The sequence below is a fragment of the Microcaecilia unicolor genome, chromosome 1, assembly GCF_901765095.1.
Source record: "Microcaecilia unicolor chromosome 1, aMicUni1.1, whole genome shotgun sequence".
NCBI classification, from domain to species: Eukaryota; Metazoa; Chordata; class Amphibia; order Gymnophiona; family Siphonopidae; genus Microcaecilia; species Microcaecilia unicolor.
In genome coordinates, this window is record NC_044031.1 from 29,125,181 (window position 1) to 29,149,770 (window position 24,590).

At 41.4% G+C, this 24,590-nt stretch overlaps 2 protein-coding genes across 2 annotated transcripts in view; both read left to right on the forward strand.

The window, feature by feature from the left end:
* Positions 1-13,104, forward strand: part of LOC115464392 (zinc finger protein 354C-like) — a 32,421-nt gene extending 19,317 nt beyond the window's left edge. The window contains exons 2-4 of the mRNA XM_030194777.1: positions 1,819-1,945; positions 6,430-6,546; positions 12,351-13,104. Coding sequence (XP_030050637.1) covers positions 1,819-1,945; positions 6,430-6,546; positions 12,351-13,084 — 978 coding nt within the window. The 3' untranslated portion in view covers positions 13,085-13,104. The remainder of the gene's footprint in view (positions 1-1,818; positions 1,946-6,429; positions 6,547-12,350) is intronic.
* LOC115464361 (gastrula zinc finger protein XlCGF26.1-like) lies at positions 13,087-16,031 on the forward strand. The gene has a single exon (XM_030194751.1). The coding sequence runs from the start codon at positions 13,285-13,287 to the stop codon at positions 14,524-14,526; it is 1,242 nt and encodes a 413-aa protein (XP_030050611.1). The 5' UTR covers positions 13,087-13,284; the 3' UTR covers positions 14,527-16,031.
* Positions 16,032-24,590: the final 8,559 nt, after the last annotated feature.

A 24,590-nucleotide genomic window follows, 5' to 3' on the forward strand; every position in this document is an offset into this window, starting at 1 on the left:
AGGTCTTTTTCTGCCGTCATCTACTATGTTACTATGACATCATTGGAGGGGGGTGAGGTGTAGGCCGGGCATATAGTCAGAGCTTGTGCGTGTCCTCGGTTCTGATTGGCTGAGATCCCGGAAGTGGGTGTGCCACCTTTCAAAATCAATTAGTTTGAAAAATGCTAGTGAGAAACTACTCCGCTGCTTTTCCAGTAGAGACATCTCCCACCACCACAAAGATATTTCTAAGTACTTCATTCCTGCTGTTCAGCTTGCTCTACTAGGATTTTAACTACAAAGTCCTCTGAAAATATACTCGGGGTGGGGAGGGGGGGGTGGGAGACAGGCTAGCTTCTGTTTCAAGGCTTCCATATGATACTCTTCCTAAACTAAAGCAAAGCTCCAGGTGGTGAGATCCACTCCTGGATTTGAACTTGCATCCCAAAAGCAGTTTGGTATCTGTAGTTCTTAATTCTACCCATAGAAATCAGTGCTTCAGGTTCCATTTTGCACCTTGACAGGGTTGCCTACAGTCTTCCTCTCGGAACTGAGTAACTTGGCAGCTTGAAGATTGCTGGAGGGAGGGGAGAGTAAATTCTTGCCTGCCACAAGTCATAAGTACATAAGTACATAAGTAGTGCCATACTGGGAAAGACCAAAGGTCCATCTAGCCCAGCATCCTGTCACCAACAGTGGCCAATCCAGGTCAAGGGCACCTGGCATGCTCCCCAAACGTAAAAACATTCCAGACAAGTTATACCTAAAAATGCGGAATTTTTCCAAGTCCATTTAATAGCGGTCTATGGACTTGTCCTTTAGGAATCTATCTAACCCCTTTTTAAACTCCGTCAAGCTAACCGCCCGTACCACGTTCTCCGGCAACGAATTCCAGAGTCTAATTACACGTTGGGTGAAGAAAAATTTTCTCCGATTCGTTTTAAATTTACCACACTGTAGCTTCAACTCATGCCCTCTAGTCCTAGTATTTTTGGATAGCGTGAACAGTCGCTTCACATCCACCCGATCCATTCCACTCATTATTTTATACACTTCTATCATATCTCCCCTCAGCCGTCTCTTCTCCAAGCTGAAAAGCCCTAGCCTTCTCAGCCTCTCTTCATAGGAAAGTTGTCCCATCCCCACTATCATTTTCGTCGCCCTTCGCTGTACCTTTTCCAATTCTACTATATCAAGAGAAAAGCATTGCTGGCCTCAGAATTTCACATACCTAACACATTGATGATATCCTGGATTGGTGTGCCCTGAGGACTGGGTTGAGACCCACTGAACTAACCTAAGGGCGATGGTGCTTCCCTTGAGATTAGACTCTTAAAGATACAGGGGATCAGGGGCTGACTGCGATTCTAATGCTTGTGGCCCTCAATCCCCGGTAACCTTAAGGGACTGAGAAACACATTAATCCCTGGATTCTATATATGGCGACTGTTGCATGTGCAGATCAGCGCATATAGCCAATTTCATGCATACAACTTAATTGATTAATGATCAAATCTGTGCTAATGATTCTATAACGATGAGCGTTATAGTGCATGATTTCAGAGGGGCGTTTTGGGAGCGTTCCTATGAGATCCACCCATAATTTAGGCACCAGCATTTACACCTGGTTTTGGCAGAGGTAAATACAGATGCCTTAAGGTTGGCGTGGATTAGGCGCTATTCTGTGAACTGCAGATACGCTTTATATAGCGCTTGATGCAGGGTTTGCTGGAGTCCTTTTTCCTGTTGTATAATTTTAGCAGAATAAAGTCATCTGAACTCTAATGCATTCTGAGCTTCTCCACATGTCACTGAGTTTGCTTCTGGTTTGTGTTTCAGGTGCCAGTGACCTTTGAGGATATCACTGTCTATTTCTCTCAGGAGCATTGGAAGTATTTGAATGAAGGCCAGAAGAAGCTTTACAGGGAGGTGATGAAGGAGAATTATGAGACCCTGATCTCACTAGGTAAGGATTGTGTTATCTCCATTTTTAGCAGATAAGGGGCCTTTATTTAATAAAAGTAATTTGAGGCATTTTCCTGAACCTCTTCTAGTTCAGAAACTTCCAAGTATGACCACAGCCTGTCTCAGCCCTGCCACTGTTGGAAACAAGATATTGGGCTTGAAGGACCTTCAGTCTGTCCCAGTATGGCAAACATACTGTTCTTATGGCCAGCGAAATTGTTCCCAGAGTGCTCATAAGCAAATTAAACAGCGTAGGCGATGGAGGTTAGCCTAGTAATAGCTGTTGGGGCCTAATTATGATTATTACACATTAGATAATCACCCTCGTTAGCGCTTGCCCCAACTGGTTGTTGCTGGAACACCCACGTTCTTGGATTTGTTTCTTACACTAATAAAACAAATAATACTTACTCAGAAGTGAAACAAAAAAGAAAAGGTTATTCTAGAAACAAGTAAATAGTGGCTCAAGCAGAGGCTTATAGCAAATCTGAAATACAGAAAATAAATGATTAGAGAGACCCCCTTGTCTCCAAGCCAGTTCACTGCCTTGGGAACAAAGAAGCCCTCGAACATAGATTTTGCTCATTTTTGTAGGTTATCAATAGAAATCAAACAAAATAAAACATGGAAAAGAAAATAAGATGATACCTTTTTTATTGGACATAACTTAATACATTTCTTGATTAGCTTTCGAAGGTTGCCCTTCTTCCTCAGATCGAAAATAAGCAAATGTGCTAGCTGACAGTGTATATAAGTGAAAACATTCAAGCATTACTATGACAGTAAAATAGATACCATTGGAGATTCTACATGGAATGTTGCTACTATTGGAGATTCTACATGGAATGTTGCTATTCCACTTGCAACATTCCATGTAGAAGACTGCGCAGGCTTCTGTTTCTGTGAGTCTGACGTCCTGCACGTATGTGCAGGACGTCAGACTCACAGAAGCAGAAGCCTGCGCGGCCAAATTGGTGATCTACAAGGGCCGACTTCTACATGGAATGTTGCTAGTGGAATAGCAACATTCCATGTAGAATCTATAGAAATCAAACAAAATAAAACATGGAAAAGAAAATAAGATGATACCTTTTTTATTGGACATAACTTAATACATTTCTTGATTAGCTTTCGAAGGTTGCCCTTCTTCCTCAGATCGAAAATAAGCAAATGTGCTAGCTGACAGTGTATATAAGTGAAAACATTCAAGCATTACTATGACAGTAAAATAGATACCATTGGAGATTCTACATGGAATGTTGCTACTATTGGAGATTCTACATGGAATGTTGCTATTCCACTTGCAACATTCCATGTAGAAGACTGCGCAGGCTTCTGTTTCTGTGAGTCTGACGTCCTGAAGCAGAAGCCTGCGCGGCCAAATTGGTGATCTACAAGGGCCGACTTCTACATGGAATGTTGCTAGTGGAATAGCAACATTCCATGTAGAATCTATAGAAATCAAACAAAATAAAACATGGAAAAGAAAATAAGATGATACCTTTTTTATTGGACATAACTTAATGCATTTCTTGATTAGCTTTCGAAGGTTGCCTTTCTTCATCAGATCGGAAATAAGCAAATGAGGTAGCAGATAGTATATATGAGAGAAACATCAAAGCATTACTTTGACAGTCTGACAGAGTGGGAGGGTGGGGGTGGGTACTACTACTATTACTACTTAGCATTTCTATAGCGCTGCCAGGGTTACGCAGCGCTGTACAAGTTTAAACATGGGGAAGGACAGTCCCTGCTCAAGAGAGCTTACAATCTAAAGGTAGGAGGTATGCTTGGGGACATCAAAGCATTTCATTGATATTCTAACAGAATGGGTGTTGGTAGGTGAGAGGAGGGTAATAAACAGAGAAATACAACTTTATGGTTTATAATGGGTTAGAAAACCCAGATCCTTATTAAGTCCTGTCTGTTGGGTGTCAAAATATTCAATCATTCTTACTTCAAAGGTCTTTTTGTACAGTTTGATTTAGTACATGTTATACCGTGATCTGGAAACTAATTACCATCTTAGCACATCCCACTAACTAATCATCTACCTTCCTATTCCATCAACATCTATCCAATCAATTTTCAGTCTGTTCCCTAATTCTTAGAATAGCAGTTACACCACCCCACATGACTCTTGAGTCCCCAAATCATGCTGTCTTCATCCACCTACTAGAACCTTCTCTCTCGCCATACCTTCTGTCACAAATTCCATACCCCCCCCCCCCCCCCTCATGCTACTTCAGCAGTTAAAATCAAAACACATACTGATGGTGGCTTTAATTGAGCTCCGGAATCAAACAACTTTTTTTCTAATACCACTCCATGCCAAATAAAACTAATTTATTGCATGGGTTTGGCATGGAGTGGTATTAGAAAAAAAGGCTGTGTGATTTCAGAGCTCAATTAAAGCCTTCTACCCACTTGGAGCCCTTCTCACGGTCCACAGTTAATGATGTAGTTGACAATAACTCCCTCTTGAACCAGCCTCAGGTTATTGGACCTATCCAGGACACCCCTTTCCTCACAGGTCCTGGCAGGGGTAAAGGCAACCAAAGACCATGTGGTCAGTACACTAGTAACTTTTATTAACTCTTACTTCACCCCAACTATCCATCTAACCCCACAAACATTCCCCTCAGCACTTTTCCTCATGAATCTACCCTTAGGGTTGGGCTTCTCACTCTCCTGTCCACTGCTGCTCTCCCTCCTCTCCAGTGACTCTGGAGAATTCTATAGCAGTCTAATAATCCCCTGCCCCCGAGGAAATTGCCAGACTCAGTTTACCTGGGGATTACACACACTTTATGCCCCACTGATTCTCCACCCCAGACTCTGTGTACACCCAGCCTCAAACATTGGACCATTGTTTTGTTTTGTTTTATTTAATTTATTTATCAGTTTTAATATAACAGACTCAACAAGAGTATCAGAAATACAAGAAATAATAACACTCCAATATCATTATATAATCAAATCAATTCTTCAGTCTATCGACCAATAAACATTTAAGGTAAAATGATCCAAGATTAGGAAAAGGAAAGTAAAAATAAAATTTTTACAAGTAATTAAATGTCACACTATTGTTACTGCTATGAAAAAGTGTCTCGCCTCTTAGCCTATCTAGCAGTGTCGTCTGGTACTTCAATTGTCACATTAACATCCTCTTTAGAAACCAAAAAATCTATCGACTGTTTTGGATAAAAAAACTGAAACATTTTTGTTTGATACACAATTCTACATATACAGGGAAATTTTAGAATATAGTCAGCTCCTATGGCGAGAGTTCTCTGGCGTAGTGCCAAAAAGGCACCTCGCCTTTTCTGAGTTTCTCTCGCCAGGTCTGGGTATATTCTTACTTTTGATCCAAAAAAAGTTGTTTGTAAATGCCTAAATGAAAGTCTCAAAACCACGTCCCGGTCCATTTCTAGTGCAAAAACAACCAGTAATGTTGATCTTTGAGTTACTACCTCCAACGAGGATTCTAGAAATTATGTCAAGTTCATACCATCCCCTCCATTGTGTTGAGAAGAAGAATTCTGCACACGATTTTATTTGGCAAATATTGGGTCCGCACAGTAGGGGGTAGTGATTCACTAGACATACCCAATATCTCAGTCAGATATCTTTTTACCATATCAATGGAGGAGATCAGAGAAGATATAGGAAAGTTAGTAAATCTTAAATTCAGTCTTCTTGATTTATTCTCTAAGTATTCCAAACGCCGTGCCATATAACTCCTGTCTTTAATCATAGAGTGACTAAAGACCTCCAAAGATTGTACTTTTTCTCCTATTTTCTCCACTTGGGAAACATTATTAGTGATTGTTTGAGCCTGCTGGAGGGTTACGCTTGATAAAATCTTTATATCAGACAAGTTTTTCAAAATTTGTTGTTGTAAAGAGGCATGCATACATTGGACCATTGTTTAACTTCATCAATATAGGACATTGGGCACTTTTACTCCCTGGAGAAAGCCTTGAAGAGAGACTGGCGAAACGGGGCCCCGTCGAAGTTCAAGATAAGTCTGCTCTGATGATATGCAACTTCCAGTCAGCAACTGAAATGTGCATAAACCCCATCCTTCTGATAATCTATATAAGTTATACAAGGGAGCCACTGAGTCATCAAATTGTCACAAGTGCTTGCTGTAGGAACTCCATTTGTCTTTCTCCTTCTGGAGATTTTTCTCCAATACTGGACACAATACTCCTGATGAGGTCTCACCGGTGATTTGCAGAGAGATATTACCATCTCCTTTGTGCTGGTTATTTAGATCTCTCTTTCTCACATCTGATCTCCCTTCTTAATAATGTTTGACCGCTTCAAGATACAATGACCTCTGATCCCTCTGTTTATGATAGATGACAGTAATAAAACCACCCCCTCCCTTATTTCATGTCCTGCACTCTGAGAATTACTGCTGTGTACTTTTCGGTGAATGGAAGGGGAATAAACCTCCATTTTCTTTATAATTCCTAGGCGCAGACCACAAAAACATCAATTCTGAAGTATTAACAAGGATTAAACAAGAGGAAGAGCTGTATATCTGGGATCCAAGGGAGTCAGAAGAGAGAGAAGTTACTCACTCATACTCAGGTGAGTAATAGTGCAGTACAGAGTAATAAGAGATTACACAGTACAGGTGAGTAATAATCAGTACTCTACAGAGTAATGGGAGGTATTACAACATACAGGTGAGTAATATTAAATACTGTAAAAAATAGAAGGCATTTGCACAGATGATGGAATGATTTGGAAACTGATCACAGGAGACTGTTCTGCTGCCGTCCAGCTTTTTCTTTACTTTGTTTATTCAGTTTAGTACATAAGTATTGCCATAATAGGACAGACCAAAGGTCCATCAAGCCCAGCATCCTGTTACCAACAGTGGCCAATCCAGGTCACAAATACCTGGCAAGATTCCCAAAACGTTCAATACATTTTATGCTGCTGATTCCAGAAATAAGCAGTGGATTTTCCCCAAGCCAATTTAATAATGGTCTATGGACTTTTCCTTTAGGAAGCCATCCAGACCCTTTTTAAACCCCGCTAAGCTAACTGCCTGTACCACATTCTCTGGCAGCGAATTCCAGAGTTTAATTACACATTGAGTTAAGAAACTTTTTCTTCAATTTGTATTAAATTTACTACTTTGTAGCTTCATTGCATGCCCCCTAGTCTGTGTATTTTTGGAAAGAGGAAACAAACACTTCATGTCTACCTGTTGCACTCCACTCATTATTTTATTTAATGTTTCCAAACATCCAGTACAAATGACATTTGTTATCACTGATTTCTAAGTAAGTATCGATAACCTACCTGCAATTATCCCATAGTTTAATGAACTCTGCCCTTCTGTCAGACATCCCCTCCCCAACTCCTCCATCCTTCACCCACCCCATCCCTATACCTCAGAACCAGCAGGGGCAAGTCTCTTTCAATTGAAAGGAAACTTTGAAACGAGGGAGCATAGGATGAAGGTGAAAGGGGACAGACTCAGAAGTAACCTCAGGAAATACTTTTTTACAGAAAGGATGGTGAATTCGTGGAATGGCCTCCCAGTGGAGGCGGTGGAGACAAAAACTGTATCTGAATTCAAACAAGCTTGGAACAAGTACATTGGATCTCTAAGGGAGAGGATGGGATAGTGGATGGCACAGATGGCCTTTATCTACCTTCATTTTTCTCTGTTTCTATGGATACTCTGCCATCGCCTTTCAAGTTTTCCAGTTTGATCTTGACATACGGCATGGATAATACTCTTGAGCTGCTGCCACCATCGGGCCAAACTGGGATTTCTATTTTTCCATTCAAAAGCTATTTCACATCTCGTTGAAGTTAAGCTGCTGTCTACTAATCTTGCTGTCTTCTGATCTCTCTCTTCACCCTGCAAATTCAATAATCCACTTCCCAGCAACAATTTATACCTGTTGACGTCAATTGATACCTTCCAATTCTAGCTAATCACCAGGCGGAAAAAGGGAGGATATATGGAGGATAACAGTGCCTCAAAAGTGCACCTTTTTATCACGGCACAGCCCGCTTTAAGTGGGAGCATTTACTCTTATCATCGGCTCAACACCTCCTCCTCCTCCTCCTTGTGATTATAGTCACTTTTCAATCATACAGGTTTTCTCTTTTAGTATTTCTTTTTTTCTGTAATATAATTAACTTATCTGTATTAGCTGCCCGTTGTTCTCAGAGAGCCATGGCCGACTATGGCCAAAGTTTCGAACCTTCTTCAGGGTCCGTGGCAAGTCTCTATCACTGTTCTGACGTCCTGAGCCCCATTACTACAGCTCGTATTGAATTTGCATGTTGTAGAGTTATCCCCTTCAGCTCGTATTACTATATAATAGAACTATCTCTTCACCACCACCCCCCCCCTCAATGTGGCTTACATAGTACCGGAGAGGCATTTGCTGGCTCCGGTGAGAACAAACACAAAGTGATGTTGTGGTAGGATAAAGATCATGTGGCACAGCCACAATTAGGGAATCATACAATGGAAGAGTTGAGTTATGTCTATTACGTACTTTAGTTTTGTTGTGTCGCAGAGATCAGGCATTTAGGTTGGATCGGCAGGGTATGCCTTTTTGAATAGGTTAGTTTTTAGCGATTTCCGGACGTTTAGGTGGTCGTGCGTCGTTTTCAAGGCTTTTGGTAGTGTGTTCCACAGTTGTGTGCTTATGTAGGAAAAGCTAGATGCATAAGTTGATTTGTATTTGAGTCCTTTGCAGCTTGGGTAGTGCAGATTTAGATAAGATCTTGTTGATTCGGATGTGTTTCTAGTTGGTAAGTCAATCAAGTCTGTCATGTATCCAGGGGCTTCACCGTAGACAATTTTGTGAACCAGGGTGCAGATTTTGAAGGCAATGCATTCTTTGATTGGGAGCCAGTGTAGTTTTTTGCAGAGGGGCTTTGCGCTTTCATATCGTGTTTTTCCAAATATAAGCCTAGCTGCCGTGTTCTGAGTAATCTGAAGCTTCTTTAAGGTCTGTTCCTTTCATCCCGCATAAATTCCATTGCAGTAGTCTAAGAGGCTTATTTTCAAAGCACTTAGCCTCCCAAAGTTCCATAGAAACATATGGAACTTAGCCTCCCAAAGTGCTTTGAAAATATGCCTCTAAGTGGCTTAGTACCATTGATTATACCAGGTTGCGAAATGTTTCCCATGGGAAGAATTGTTTCAAGTGTTTGAGTTTCCACATTGAGTGGAACATTTTCTTTGTTGTGGATGCCACTTGGCTCTCTAGCGTTACGTTACGGTCTACTGTAACGCCGAGGATTTTCAGGCTGTCTGAGATAGGAAGGGTGTAGTCTGGGGTGTTGATAGTTGTGGGGTTGTCGGCGCTGTGTTGGGATGAGAGGATGAGACTGTGTTTTTTTCTTTATTGAGTTTTAGCTGAAATGCATTTGCCCTTGAGTCCATGATGCTTAAGCTGAGTTTGATTTCGTTGATGATTTCAGTCAGTTTGGATTTGTACGGAATGTATATTATGACATCATCTGCATTTAGTAAAAGTAAAGGGCTAAACATTTAGTAATGTGTAGCCCTTTACCTGTGCTTCTTAGACAGGCTGCAAGACGCAAGGCTAAACCTTTGGGCGCTTATTCCTGGAAAAACTAATTAGGACCTTATCTGCTCCTGAAGATCACAGGAAGAGATTCATAATTAGCCAATTATAAATTTATTACAGAAGCTTATTTATTGTAAATAGGAAAATAGACATCTGATTGTAAACTTGCCAATTATACCATAACTAATACAAGCAAAAAGAGTCTTTCTTCCTGTGAGAGGAACTAATCCAACCCTGTAGCAAAACACTTCTCAGTGCTAACAAAGTTCCTATTTCTGAGGTAACAAAACATGCCTTTTATACCTTTATCTGTGTGTATGTGACCGTTCTCACATCTGCCGTCTCCTCTGATGCCCCCCTTATCTAAAAACAACATCTGGCTTTACTTGTTCCTGGAAAACCAGCCTTGCGCCCAGCTCCGGGGCAGCAAGGGTTTCCATGGTACCCGAGAAGCGTTGGCGCTGGGAGGACTGCTCCCTCTCCAAGAGGTGCCGATGCATGGGTCTCCAGTTTGGACACCCCGCCCCCTCCCCCCTAAGTTCAGCAGCCTGATTCCACACCAACACCTGATGTCAGCCCTTGATGAGCACCTCCGGGGTTCCTCCATCAGAGTACTAAAACATTATAGGTTTGACGGACTCGTGCATATGTTGGTGGAGCTGTCTGTAGGGGCCCTTTGTGTTTCTCCACCCCTGTGATTCTGCTTGGGTACATCCCACTTGTTCAGAATGGTGCAACGTAGATGTCAAGGATAGTGAAATTATATCTTATGTGATAATTTCCTTTCATGTAGTAGCCTGCACTGTTCTGAAGTTTGCCCTCTGAAGACAAAAGCCTAAGGCTTTCGGGGTGCTCTGCTCTTTCCCTTTCAGTATTAAAAAAAGAGAGAGAGAGAGAGAGAGAGAAACAACAATGTGACATGCAATGAGGTAATCATTGGAGGTGCAGGGTAGCAAGTGCCACTCTGAGGCGTTATGGTTGCCTGCGCTTTCTTACAGCTGTGGTGATTGATAGGGCATGGATGCTTATCATCACTGTGGAAAGCAGACTGGAGTACCACCGATCCTATTCAATTTAATGATGACCCCACTTGCCAAGTCCTTATCCAACCATGGCCTTAACCCTTTCATATATGCAGACGCCAAGCCCCCTCCCTGCCCGTCTTCAAGTCTTTGCTTAAAGCCCACCTCTTCAATGCTGCGTTCGGCACCTAACCCTTACCGTTCAGTGAATCCAAACTGCCCCAATTTGACTGCCCCTATCGGACCGACCGTTCACTTGTCTATTAGATTGTAAGCTCTTTGAGCAGGGACTGTCTCTCTTTGTTAAATTGTACAGCGCTGCGTAACCCTAGTAGCGCTCTAGAAATGTTAAGTAGTAGTAGTAGATGTCACAATATACATTCCTTACAAAACCAAACTGACAGAAATCACCAACGAAATCAAGCTCGGCCTGAACATCATGGATTCATGGGCAAATGCATTTCAATTAAAACTCAATAAAGAAAAAACTCATTGTCTCATCCTCTCATCCCAACACAGCGCGGATATCACCACAAGTATCAACACCCCAGATCACACCCTTCCTATCTCAGACAGCTTGAAAATCTTCGGTGTTACAATGGACCGTAACTTAACACTAGAGAGCCAAGTGGCATCCACAACAAAGAAAATGTTCCACTCAATGTGGAAACTCAAACGCGTGAAGCAATTCTTCCAGAGGGAAACATTTCGCAACCTGATACAATCAATGGTACTAAGCCACTTAGATTACTGCAATGGAATTAATGCGGGATGTAAAGAACAAACCTTAAAGAAACTTCAGACCACTCAAAACACGGCAGCTAGGCTTATATTTGGTAAAACGCGATTTGAAAGCGCAAAATCCCTCCACAAAAAACTACACGCTCCCAATCAAAGAACGCATTGCCTTCAAAATCTGCACCCTGGTTCACAAAATCATCTACGGAGAAGCCCCGAGTTACATGACAGAATTGATCAACCTACCAACTAGAAATACATCCGAATCAACACGATCTTATCTAAATCTGCACTACCCAAGCTGCAAAGGACTTAAATACAAAACAACTTACGCATCTAGTTTTTCCTACATAAGCACACAACTGTGGAACGCATTACCAAAAGCTTTGAAAACGACGTACGACCACCTAAACTTCCGGAAATCTCTCAAAACCAACCTGTTTAAAAAGGCATACCCTACCGATCCAACTTAAATGCCTAATCTCTGCAACACAACCAAACTAAAGCACGTAATGGACATAACACAACTCTTCCGTTCTCCGATTCCCTAATGTGGCTGTGCCACATGAACTTGATCTTACCACAACATCACCCTGTATTTGTTCACACCGGAGCCTGCAAAGGCCTCTTCGTTACTATATAAGCCACATTGAGCCTACAAATAGGTGGGAAAATGTGGGATACAAATATAACAAATAAAATAAAAAAAAGCTTTAGTTAATCCCTACTGGAACTGTACCAGAGCATTAGCAGCTTATACCAGTCAGCTCACTGGAAATGCCTAGCTCTTTCTCTACCTCCATCTGCTGCTAGAAAGGGATAACCCCCCACTTGTTGAGAACAGTGCAGCTGACTAAAAGAAAGGAAATTATTATTTAAGACGTAATTTCACCTGGAATGTGATCATATATCCTAATTGCATCTCTTGCAGTAATCAGCTTGGAAAAGCTGTATTCCCAGCAGAGAAGGGGTGACAAATTTACAAAGTGGATTTTCTTACTGAACTGGCTAAACTGTTCTCCAGTGATGCCTAATATTTACTTCTTCTTTTTTTATCTAGAAAAAGATGATCTTCGAAACAGTGATACAGAGAGACTTCAGTGGAAACTCAGTAAGAAGACTGAAGTGGAAAAGGTGTTGTCAAAAAGCGACAAAGAAATAACAACTTCCTGTTCTGAGTGGGGAGAAAAAGGAAAAAGTGAATGTGGCTCAGAAAAGAAGCAAAATAATTCAATTGCAGCTTTAGCACTGTGTGAGCACAATACCAGCAGTCTCTCACTTTCAGGGAAAGAGCAAAGAACTGAAATGATAGCTCAAAGCTGTTTATGTGATATTTGCAAGATATTCCTCAGTGATTATGTAACTCTGAAATCATGGCAGAGATCTGACACTGAAGGAAGACCATCTAAATTTACAGACTTTGGGAAAACCTTCAGTCAGATAGAACTACATGTACAAAAGAAAACACGTATAAAAGGGTCAAATTTTATGTATTCTGAGTGTGAGAAAGGTTTTGGTAGGAAGAAAGAGATATTGCAACACCCAAAAACCAGTGAAGAATCCAAAATGTGTACAAAAACAAAAAATGGGAACAACGTCAATAACCTTACCAAACTGCAGAAAAATACTAGTGAGAGAGAATTTTCACGTTCTGGTTGTGATAAAAACTTAAACTTGGAAGAGAACGTCGTAAGAAATGAAAAATTCCATGCAGGAGGAAGACCAGATTCAGGTACAGAAGATAAGAGCTTCAAAAAAGCATTGGCTGAACCTAAAAAATTCAAACTGGTGTAAAATCAGTTATTTCTACCAAATCTGAAAAAAGCTTTTGTAAGAAGGCAAACCTCTCAGTACACCAGAAACTTGAGAAAGATAAAAACCTATATAACTGTCAGAAAGGAAAACTCAGAACACACCAGGAAAGCCACAGTGAAGTGAAACAAACTCAGTGTTCTAAATATAGTAAAAGATGTAGTGAGAAGGGAAAACTCAATATGCACCAGCGAATACATACGGCAGTGAAACCATATACAAGTGCTAAGTGTGGAAAAAATTATAGTCAGAAAATTGACCTCTCAAACCAGCAGAGAAGCTATGTAGGTGTGAAATTGTTTACGTGTACTGAGTGTGGTAAAAGCTTCAGTCAGAAGACAAACCTCACAAGACACCAGAGAATCCACACAGGAGTAAAACCATTTACTTGTTCTGAATGTGATAAAAGCTTCAGTCAGAAGGGAAGCCTCACCATACACCAGAGAATCCATACAGTGAAATCATTTACATGTACTGAGTGTGGTAAAAGCTTCAGTGACAAAGGAACACTCACTAATCACCAGAGAATCCACACAGGTGTGAAACCATTTATGTGTATGGAGTGTGGTAAATGCTTCCGTCAGAAAACAACTCTCACTAAACACCAGAGGATCCACACAGGCGTGAAACCATTTAAGTGTTTAGAGTGTGGCAGATGCTTCACTCAAAAAACAAACCTCACCAAACACCAGAGAATCCACACAGGAGTAAAACCGTTTCGGTGTCTGGAGTGTGGCAAATGCTTCACTCAGAAAACAAACCTCACCAACCACCAGAGAATCCACACAGGAGTGAAGCCATATGTGTGTATGGAGTGTGGCAAATGCTTCAGTCAGAAAACAAACCTCAGCACACACCAGAGAATTCACACTGGAGTGAAACCATTTACATGTTCTGAGTGTGGTAAAAGCTTCATAAACAAACCACACCTCACCATACATCAGAGAAGCCACACAGGTATGAAATTATTTACATGTACTGAGTGTGGCAAAAGCTTTAGTTACAAGACATACCTCACCATCCATCAGAAGATCCACACAGGCATGAAATCATTTACATGTGCTGAGTGTGGTAAAAGCTTCAGTTACAAGACATATCGCACCATGCATCAAAAGATCCATATGGGCATAAAATCACTTACATGCACTGAGTGTGGTAAAAGCTTCAGTGACAAAGGAACACTCACTAAACACCAGAGAATCCACACAGGAGCTAAACCGTTTAAGTGTATGGAGTGTGGCAAGTGCTTCAGTTGGAAGACAAATCTCACTGTACACCAGAGAATCCACAAAGGCGTGAAACCATTTAAATGTACTGAGTGTGGTAAAAGCTTCCGGCAGAAGGGAAATCTTACTATACACCAGAGAATCCATTCTTTACGCGTGAAGGGTATGGTAAAAGCGTCTGGCACAAGATATACCTGAGTATACACCAGAGAATCTGCTCTGGAGTAGAACCACTTACATATCCTGACTGTAGTAAATGCTTCAGTTGGAAGCTAGGCCTCACAAAGCACAAAAAAGCTACTTGGGTGAAGCAATTTACAGGTACCTAGTATAGTTAATTCTTTAGTCAGAAATAAAAGTTCATAATCCGCCAGAGAAATCACACAGGCCTGAAACAGTTTAAATATACTGAGTGTGGTAAAAGCTTCAGTGATACAGATAACCTCTAGATCCACCATAGAATCCACACACGAGTGAAACCACTTTCTTCATAGTTTGTAGTTAATGCTTCTGGCAGAAGGGAAAAATCACTATATACCAGAAAGTCCACCAAGAAATGAAAGAGTCAAAAGGGTGTAGCCTAAAATTCAACAGTAGCTGCTTTCGGATTACTCTGCATCTCTGAGGACTAGAAAATAAGTTTTCTTCTCAGGTCTTGTTCAACACCTTTACCTGATGACATTGTAATATAACTGCTTTACCAAATCTCAGTAAGGCAACACTACAAATTTGAGAAAGGGTGGGAAGAATATATATCGCCCAGCATAAAAAAAAGTGACCATCCATAGCTTATACACTAGGGCTAATGAGGGTGTTGGCAATAGAACAGATACTGCAGATGAAGAAAAAAAAATCCCTGTTGTAGATAAAGGCCAAGGTGGACTTATTCATCAACTCCCTGTAATTAGTGGAGTCACAGGAGGTAATGAAAAAGTTAAGAGGGATAACTACAATTGACTCCTGTAGCTAAGGAGGAGTTAATGTACTTGTATCTTTATGCTACACATCCTATATTTAGACCAAGAAGGGTGTATGAAGAAAGTTTTCTAAAACTGGAGGGAACAGGAATGTTGCTCCTGCAAAAGCAGCAGAAACTGACTGATGCAAATTTGAGCTCACTAACTTTAAACAGCAAACAAAAGAAATGCATGTGATAACATTTTAACACATTTTAGAATTTCTGTAAGAAAGCAATGGCGAGAAAAAGGGGAGACCTTGGTAGGAGCATCAGAAGAAAAAGAAACAGGAGCCTCAGAAGGGAACAGCAGGAGTAAAGTTAATGTGAGAGAAAGTAAAGGTTTGGAATATGTGACATCTTATTAACTCCAGAGGGGAGCTGTGTTTGACATGATACAAGTACTATGGTGAGCGTTAGCAGTAAAATTGAGTGACTGAGGTCATACTCATACCGTTGCTTAGACGTGAGATTCGTTACTGTAGTATGTGCAAAACTAATCCATTTCGAGGCACTGTCCTTGAATGAAACCATTTACATGTATTGAGCATGGTGAAAGTTTCAGTCAGAAGATAAACCTCACAAAGCACCATAGAATCCACACAGGGAAGCTGAGCAAAACTGAAACATCTCTCTAACTGATGACTGTGTGATAAAGGAAAAAAGAAAGGTATACATAAATGTCTAGAGAGGAAGGAGTGATAAAAAGTCACTGAGAGAAAAGATGAGTATTATTATTAGCATTTGTATAGAGCTACCAGACGCACGCAGCGCTGAACACCTGATACAAAGAGACAGTCCCTGCTCAAAAGAGCTTACAATCTAAGTAATACAGACAAACAAGACAGTTACGGGTGAGGGAAGAAATGGGTGAGAAGGGAGGAAGGGACAAGGGGAGAGCAATTGTGGCTAGGAGCCAAAAGCAGCAGTGAAAAGGTGGGCTTTCTGCATAGATTTGAAAACAGGTAGAGATGGAGCTAGACGTATAGGTCCAGGAAGTCTATTCCAGGCATAAGGTGCCGCGAGAGAAAAGGAGCGAAGCCTGGAGTTAGCAGTGGAGGAGAAGGAGGACGACAAGAGAGATTTGTCAAGCGAGTGGAGTTCACGGGGAGGAATGTAGGGAGAGATGAGAGTGGAGAGGTAATGGGGGGCTGCAGAGTGGATGCATTTAAAGGTCAGTACGAGAAGTTTAAACTGAATGCGGAAGCGGACAGGGAGCCAGTGAAGTGACTTGAGGAGTGGGCTAGTATGGGTATAACGATTCTGGCGGAAAACAAGTTGTGCCGCAGAATTTTGGACAGATTGGAGAGGAGAGAGATGGCTGAGTGGAAGACCAGTGAGAAGTAAATTGCAATAGGGTGTGGATAAGGGTTCTGGCAGCGTATTCAGAAAGGAAGGGGAGAATTTTGCTAATGTTGCAGATAAAGAAGCGACAGGTTTTGGCGATCTGTTGAATATGGGCAGAGAAGGAGAGAGAGGAATCAAAGATGACTCCAGGGTTACGAGCCGAGGAGTAAAGAATATTATAGGGGGCTAACATTGATATGGAAGAGTATAGAATAAGATACAGGTCACTAATCACCTGACAATTTCAGCACACTCATAGTTTTGGAATTGTTGACTGGCCTCTTAAAGACCTTAAAAAACTGGATGTATGAACCAGAAAACTCTTCCATGCCCACAAGGTCAACTGTAAGAATCAGTGAGTGCCAAAACTGTACATTACCTGAGCTGTAGGAGGAATGGATCTTATAGAAATAGATTATGGGGCTCATTTTTGAAACAGAAAAACGTCCAAAATGCAGCACAGAGTGGCAGATGGACATTTTATTTTGCCCAAATGTCCGAATCGCTACTTTGAAACCCATTTTAAAGATATCTTTTTATGCAGTTCATCTGCATTGCATCCAAATCACAAGGGGGGCATGTTGGGGGTAGGATTTGGGCATTCCCCAAAATGTCAAGGGCTAAAAGTTAGGTATTTTGATTTAGGATTGTTTCAATCATGATGAAGTCACAAAAAGATGCCCTAAATGACCACAGGAGGGATTAAGGCATGACCTCCCCTCCTCTTACTCTCCCAGTACTACTACTACTACTACGTATCATTTCTATAGTGCTACAAGGCATACGCAGTGCTGTACATTATACACAAAAAGACAGTCCCTGCTCAAGGAGCTCACAATCTAAATTAGGAAACAGAACAACTAAGAGGTAAGGGAAATTAAAGAGGTGGGGATAAAAGGGTACAGGGCAAGTGTGTAGTGGTTAGGAGTGAAAAGCAGCGTCAAAGAGGTGGGCGTTAGCCTGGACTTGAAAACAGCCAAAGACGGGGCTAGACGTACAGGCTCAGGAAGTCTATTCCATGCGTGAGGTGCAGCGAGATAAAAGGAACGGAGTCTGGAATTAGCAATAGAGGAGAAGGGGACATATGAGAGATTTATCTACAGAACGGAGTACCCGAGGGGGGGCGGGCATAGGGAGAGACAAGTGGAGAGGTACTGGGGAGCGGTAGAGTGATTGCACTTATAGGTCAGTAAGAGAAGTTTGAATTGAATGCGGAAACGGATAGGGAGCCAGTGAAGTGACTTGAGGAGAGGGCTAGTGTGAGCATAGTAGTCACTGACCCCCCTCCCAGCTCCCAAAGATGTGAAAGAAACAGTATATACTAGCCTCTATGCTAGCTTCAGCAGGAAGCAGGTCCCTGGACTAGCCTAGTAGTTGGTGCAGTACACTGTAGAGAAGAGGGGCCCAGGCCCGTATCCCACTTTGTTAAGCTTGTGGAAAGCGAGAGCCCACCAAAAACCTACTGTGCGCACACATAGGTGTCACCCGGAAATGGCAACCGCCATTTCGGCAAATGTAAGCCACATTGAGCCTGCAAATTGGTGGGAAAATGTGGGATACAAATGCTATAAATAAATAAGGGCTACTGTAGTTGTGTACAGTTGGGTACACAGGATTTGGAGGGCTTCTCGTACAATATAAGGGGATGATGGTGAAATGAGTATCTGGGACCTTTTTATGCGGTCTACTGCAGTGCCCCCAGGGTGCCCCACTGCTCTGCTGGGATGTCTGTGTGGCCAGTGCACTAAGAATGCTGGCCCCCATACGTCCCAATGGTTTTTTTTTGTCTTTCCCTTGCATTTTTTTTAAATGGTCACAATAGAAAAACACACTGAGCATAAAACATCTACAAGCATCTAGGAAATGGCCATTTTTTAAACAAAAAGATGGTTCGAAAATCGCTATGTTCCCCACTTGATTTATGCAAGTTTTCGGCAAAACGTCCAAAATCAGATTTAGACGTTATATTGAAAACGCTCCTCCACACCGTTCAAGCTATTGCCATAAGCCTCCATGCTTACTTAATAGTGTCATCAGATCTAAATGCACAAAAGGGGGTTGAAATATGAGAAAAAAAGCTTATGAAAATATTCCTTCATAGTTAGGCTCTCTAGCCATTCCCTCCACTCAAACAAGGGTCTTAAGGTCAATGTCTTGGCACCGATTAGTCATTCCTGCGCCTACACAAGCCCATTGGCCATCTACTCATGAGAGCTTTTTTCCAGTTGGAACTTATTGTTTGGAATCAGCTTCCAGATGATATTCATGCGATTGAGCAATTGAATTTTTGTTTTTGAGAAAAGCCTCCTTAATTGCCAAATGTCATATCCTTTTGCACTGGATAAAAGACTTTCCCCCTTTGCTGATGTTATGGTGCAGGTGCTCTTTTGGTTATGGAACGACTTTCTGTGGATGCTCGTGGACCACCCTGCCAAGAAGCGAGTTTTTGAAAATCTGGACTCCATACTTGAACACTCTGACCCACTCGGGTTCGCTCCACCTTTTTGAATGACACTGGATATCTAAACACTTTTTAGTGGTACTGAAGGACTGAGCCATTTGCAGTGCATGTGTTTTTTTGCCTTTTGACAAGAATTTGTGGGTGTGGGTGGTGGTGGGGGGGGGGAGTTGTAGGGAGAGAAGGAGAGGGGTAATGTTATTAAAGAGTTTTATCATTCCTGTGAGCTTGGAAACTTCTTTGTTGCATGTTTCTGACCATATTTTCTGCAATGTTTGAGGTTGATGATGTATTTGACAATAAAGATATTTAAACATAAAAATTGACATTGCATTGGCCACCCTCCAATCTTCCAGTATCATGCTTGATTTTAAAGATAAATTACATATTACTAACAGTAGCTCTGCAAGTTCATTTTTCAATTCTATCAGTACTCTGGAATGCATACCAACCGGTCCAGGTGATTTGCTTTTCTTCAATTTGTCAAGTTCCTCCATTACATCCAGATTTATAGAGATTTGTTTCAGTTCTCTGACTCATCAGCATTGAATACCATTTCCGGAACTGGAACAATTAATCCTTCAGATTAATCCTGCTAGGGACCATTCTTCACAAAATATAAATCTAATTCCCAGCTAGCTATTCTCCAAAAACAAAAAGCTAGTTGGGACATGTGCTGGTGAAATAATCTATGTTTTCTGAAGAGTGCTTCCTGGCAGCATGGGTCTGGAGGATTACTATATTTTATTAGCCAATCTAAAACAATATTTTATCTGATTATTTTATTTGTTATCCCTGATGCAGTCATTTAGGCAACATATGGCCATAGGTGTGTGTGTGGGGGGGGGGGGGGGGGGGGGGGGAAAGGCCTTTTACAAAGCTGTGTTACAAAATGGCCTGCACTATTTTTAGCGCATGGGTTTCCCATACACTGAGGCCACTGTTGGTGCAGCTATAAAATGACAACTTATTCTATAGGTGGGGAGGGTTCACGTTCTAACCCCATGCTAATCGGCAGCGTGCGGTGATTTGCCTGCCCTAACTGTCTGCCCCAAACACACCCCTGTGCTAAAAGAAATTTAATATTTTTTAGCTCAGGAATGGTGTGCTGATCCCAGAACTACTGTGGAATTGCCTGAGCACATCCTGCGGTAGTGCTTTTTAGCATGTGGTATTCACAGGGTAGTGCTTACCACTGCTTAGTAAAAGGGCCCCAGGTGTTTTATTCTCTTGAATTTTAGAGGCTGTTTTACTTAGACAAGTAAGCACCTCTGTCACAGATATCAGGAATTAGTAAGTGAGGCCTTGTGCTGATCCGGAGATCAGAGGTCAGAAACCCAACGCTTCACCTGCAGCGACCACTGTACCCCAGCGGTTGAGGTGGCCAACAGGACTTAAGGAGTCAGGCGACAAGACAAACTCAGGAGAAGGAGGCGAGCTCAGATCTGGCAGAAGTCAGAACCAGGCAGTGGTCAGGGCAGGTGGCGATCCAGCAGAGGTCAGGTCCAGGCAGAAGTTAGCAAGGATGAACAGAAACAGGAAACAACACACCAGACACCAAGAAGGTAGTAGCTGAGGCCATGAAGTAGTGGGAAGTTTCTGGTTTTAAAGTGAAGGCATCTGACATCAGAGTAGGTGCGCCCTGATGTAGGCATGCCAAACTGTTGGTGTGCTAATGTGTAGACGTGCCCAAACTGGAGATACTCAGAAGAGCAGTATTAAGTTCATCGCAGGTGCGTACATCTGGCTCCATGCTTCATATTCCAGGTTCATGACAGCCTGTACGTGCATCAAATTAGAACTGCCCGGCTACCACGTGCCCCTGGCAGTAATTCTTATTTCTACGTGCATCCAATACACGCAGCAGAAAATAATTTCTCTTTTCTACCACGTGGTGCTAACCGGGTAGCCTGGTTAACACATGAGACCTTACCACTAAGTCAATGGGTGGTGGTAAGGTCTCAGACCCAAAATGGATGCGTGCTGATTTTTATTTTGCCACGCGTACATTTGCGGCAAAAAAGGCCTTTCTTTGCAGGTCCGCTGAAAAATGGACCTGTGCGTGTCCAATACACGCGTCTACACCAGCGCAGGCCATTTTTCAGTGCACCTTAGTAAAAGGGCCCCTATATAAAGCATTCAGAAATTAATTGACAGTGGTCTCATTTTATTGACTTTTCAGACCACTCCTTCCATCATTTTGTGTGCCAAAGGGTTCATTAAAAAGAATTTTAAAACTATCTCTTTGGCACAATGTTAGTCCTAAGGTGAGTATTAGCAATAAATTGGAGAGACTGAAATCGTAATCCACAAACCATGGCTTAGGAGTGAGATCCATTACTGCCATAGTATGCACAAAAATAACCCATTTGAAAGGCCTGTAACTAAGCTGCGGTAGCGTTTTTGGCGCACGCTAAAATAAGCATGCGCTAAACACTAAAGATGTCCATATGCACCTGTTCGAAGAGACTTAGGAAAAGAATCCTCCTTAATGACTTGACTCCAATCTATACCAGAACCAACTCATACTGATCCCTTTAATTCGATTATTTTAATCATATTATCATCATTGATTATTATATCTTAACCGCTCTCAATGATATGTTGTGTATTATCATTCTACTGTCCCTACTTACCTGAATTCTTATATTTTAATCTGTAACATTGTGCCGAACCTCTTACTCTGGTAATAGTGATGCCTTTGCAACATAATGTAAGCCACATTGAGCCTGCAAATAGGTGGGAAAATGTGGGGTACAAATACAGCAAATAAATAAATATATTCCAATGGGGTCAAAAAAATAGTGCTGATGAGGGAAACATTTAGAACGCACATCAAACCAGACAGATAAGATGCAGATCGTACCTAAATGTAGCCCTAAGATCATCATCCAGGGCAAGACCCCATTGATATTACCCTATGTAATGCTTGCTCTACTCACATCCATCATTTATCGGAGAAAGCTGTCCACTCAAAAAGAACTTTCAACCTAGAAATTGGACACCTCCTTCCCACCATGTGCCCTATCCAGGTACATTCTATCCCTCCTAACCTGTGGGTGTTTGTATTTCCAAATGTAAGCAAACACTTTTCTCTGCAAACTGCAGAGTCTTGGGACTGCCACAGGAAGATAAGCAAATAAATAGAAGAATATAGGCTGTACCATGATCTTAACTACGCTAACCCACCCAATCCATGACACCCTCTCATCTCTCCAAATTCACCAAATCTCCCGTAAGAAATGGCAGATAATGTTTAATGTGAGCAAGTGCAAAGTGATGCATGTGGGAAAGAGGAACCCGAATTATAGCTACGTCATGCAAGGTTCCACGTTAGGAGTCACTGATCAGGAAAGGGATCTAGGTGTCATCGATACGTTGAAACCTTCTGCTCAGTGTGCTGCGGCAGCTAAGAAAGCAAACAGAATGTTAGGTATTATTAGGAAAGGAATGGAAAACAAAAACTAGGATGTTGTAATTCATTTGAATTGCTCCATGGTACGACTGCACCTCGAATATTATGTTCAATTCTGGTCACCGCATCTTAAAAAAGATATAGTGAAATTAGAAAAGGTACAGAGAAGGGTGACAAAAATGATAAAGGGGATGGGGTGACTTCCCTATTTATGAAAAGACTAAAGTGGCTACGGCTCTTCAGCTTGGAGAAAAGATGGATGAGGAGAGATATGACAGAAGTCTATAAAATAATGAGTGGAGTGGATCGGGTAGACACGAATCACTTCTTTATTGTTTCCAAAAATACTAGGACTAGGGGACATGCAATGAAGCTACAAAGTAGTACATTTAAAACAAATCGGAGAAACTTTTTCCTCACTCAACGTGTAATTAAACTCTGGAATTCATTGCCAGAGAATATAGTAAAAGCAGTTAGCAGGGTTTAAAAAAAGGTTTGGATGGCTTCCCAAAGAAAAAATCCATACACCATTATTTAAATGGACTTTGGGAAAATCCACTGCTTATTTCTAGGATATCAAAAAATATACACAGAATGTATAAATGCAAATATAATAGTCTTAAGGGCTATTAGACTAAAGTGAGGAGGAGTCTCATATAATACACGCTGATATATTTCTTTCACTCAACAGGTGAATCAATTGCACGTGTTAATATCTTAATCATTGACTCAGCCTCCACCATCCTAATTATATTGGCAAAAAAATGACTTGCACAACTTTTTAAATGTATTTCTCAATAATGCACACTGCACTTATCTTAGGCAGGTTGGTGCGCTCTTAAAAGGATAAGCAGCATAAACTGTATTGTGCTTTTGGAGGGATCTTGCCAGGTATGTTTATCCACTCCTACCCTAGCTGAGATAATATTTAACCATCTCTCCATCCTCATGTGCAACTTTCTTTAAATCAGTCACCTTACTTTCTAACGCTTCTTACTCTCTTTCCTATCTATATGTTACATCTTTGCTTTACCCTTCACTATCAATTATAATGTTCTATTACGTATTGTGTTGACATTGTAAGTAGTCTACTATGCCATACTTTGTATTGTTATTTGAATATTTTTACTGCTGTAATTGCCTATTGCTCATGTTTGATCTATTCTTACTGTACACCGCCTTATTTATAAATGACCTAGAGGTGGGAGTAACTAGTGAGGTAATTAAATTTGCTGATGACACAAAGTTATTCAAAGTTCTTAAATTGCGAGAGGATTGTGAAAAATTACAAGAGGACCTTACAAGGCTGGGAGACTGGGCGTCTAAATGGCAGATGACGTTTAATGTGAGCAAGTGCAATGTGATGCATGTGGGAAAGAGGAACCCGAATTATAGCTACATAATGCAAGGTTCCACGTTAGGAGTCACAAAACATGAAAGGGATCTAGGTATAGTCGTTGATGATATGTTGACACCTCCTGCTCAGTGTGCTGCAGCAGTTAAGAAAGCAAATAGAATGTTAGGTAGTACTAGGAAAGGAATGGTAAACAAAAATGAGGATATTATAATCCCTTTGTATTGCTTCATGGTGCGACCGCACCTCGAATATTGTGTTCAATTCTGGTCACCGCATCTCAAAAAGAGATATAGAGGAATTGGAGAAGGGCAACAAAAATGATAAAGGGGATAGGACAACATCCCTATGAGGAAAGGCCAAAGCGGAGAAAGTTTTTCTTCACTCGATGTGTAATTAAAATCTGGAATTCGTTGCCAGAGAATGTGGTAAAGGTGGTTAGCTTAGCGGGGTTTTAAAAAGGTTTGGATGACTTCCTAAAGGAAAAGTCCATAGACCATTATTAAAATGGACTTGGGGAAACTCTACTGCTTGTTTCTGGGATAAGCAGCATAAAATGTTTTTGTACTTTTTGGGATCTTGCCAGGTATTTGTGACCTGGATTGGCCACTGTTGGAAACAGGATGCTGGGCTTGATGGACCTTTGGTCTGTCCCAGTATGGCAATACTTAGGGAAAAGGGAAATGGGACTTGATATACCACCTTTCTGAGGTTTTTGCAACTACATTCAAAG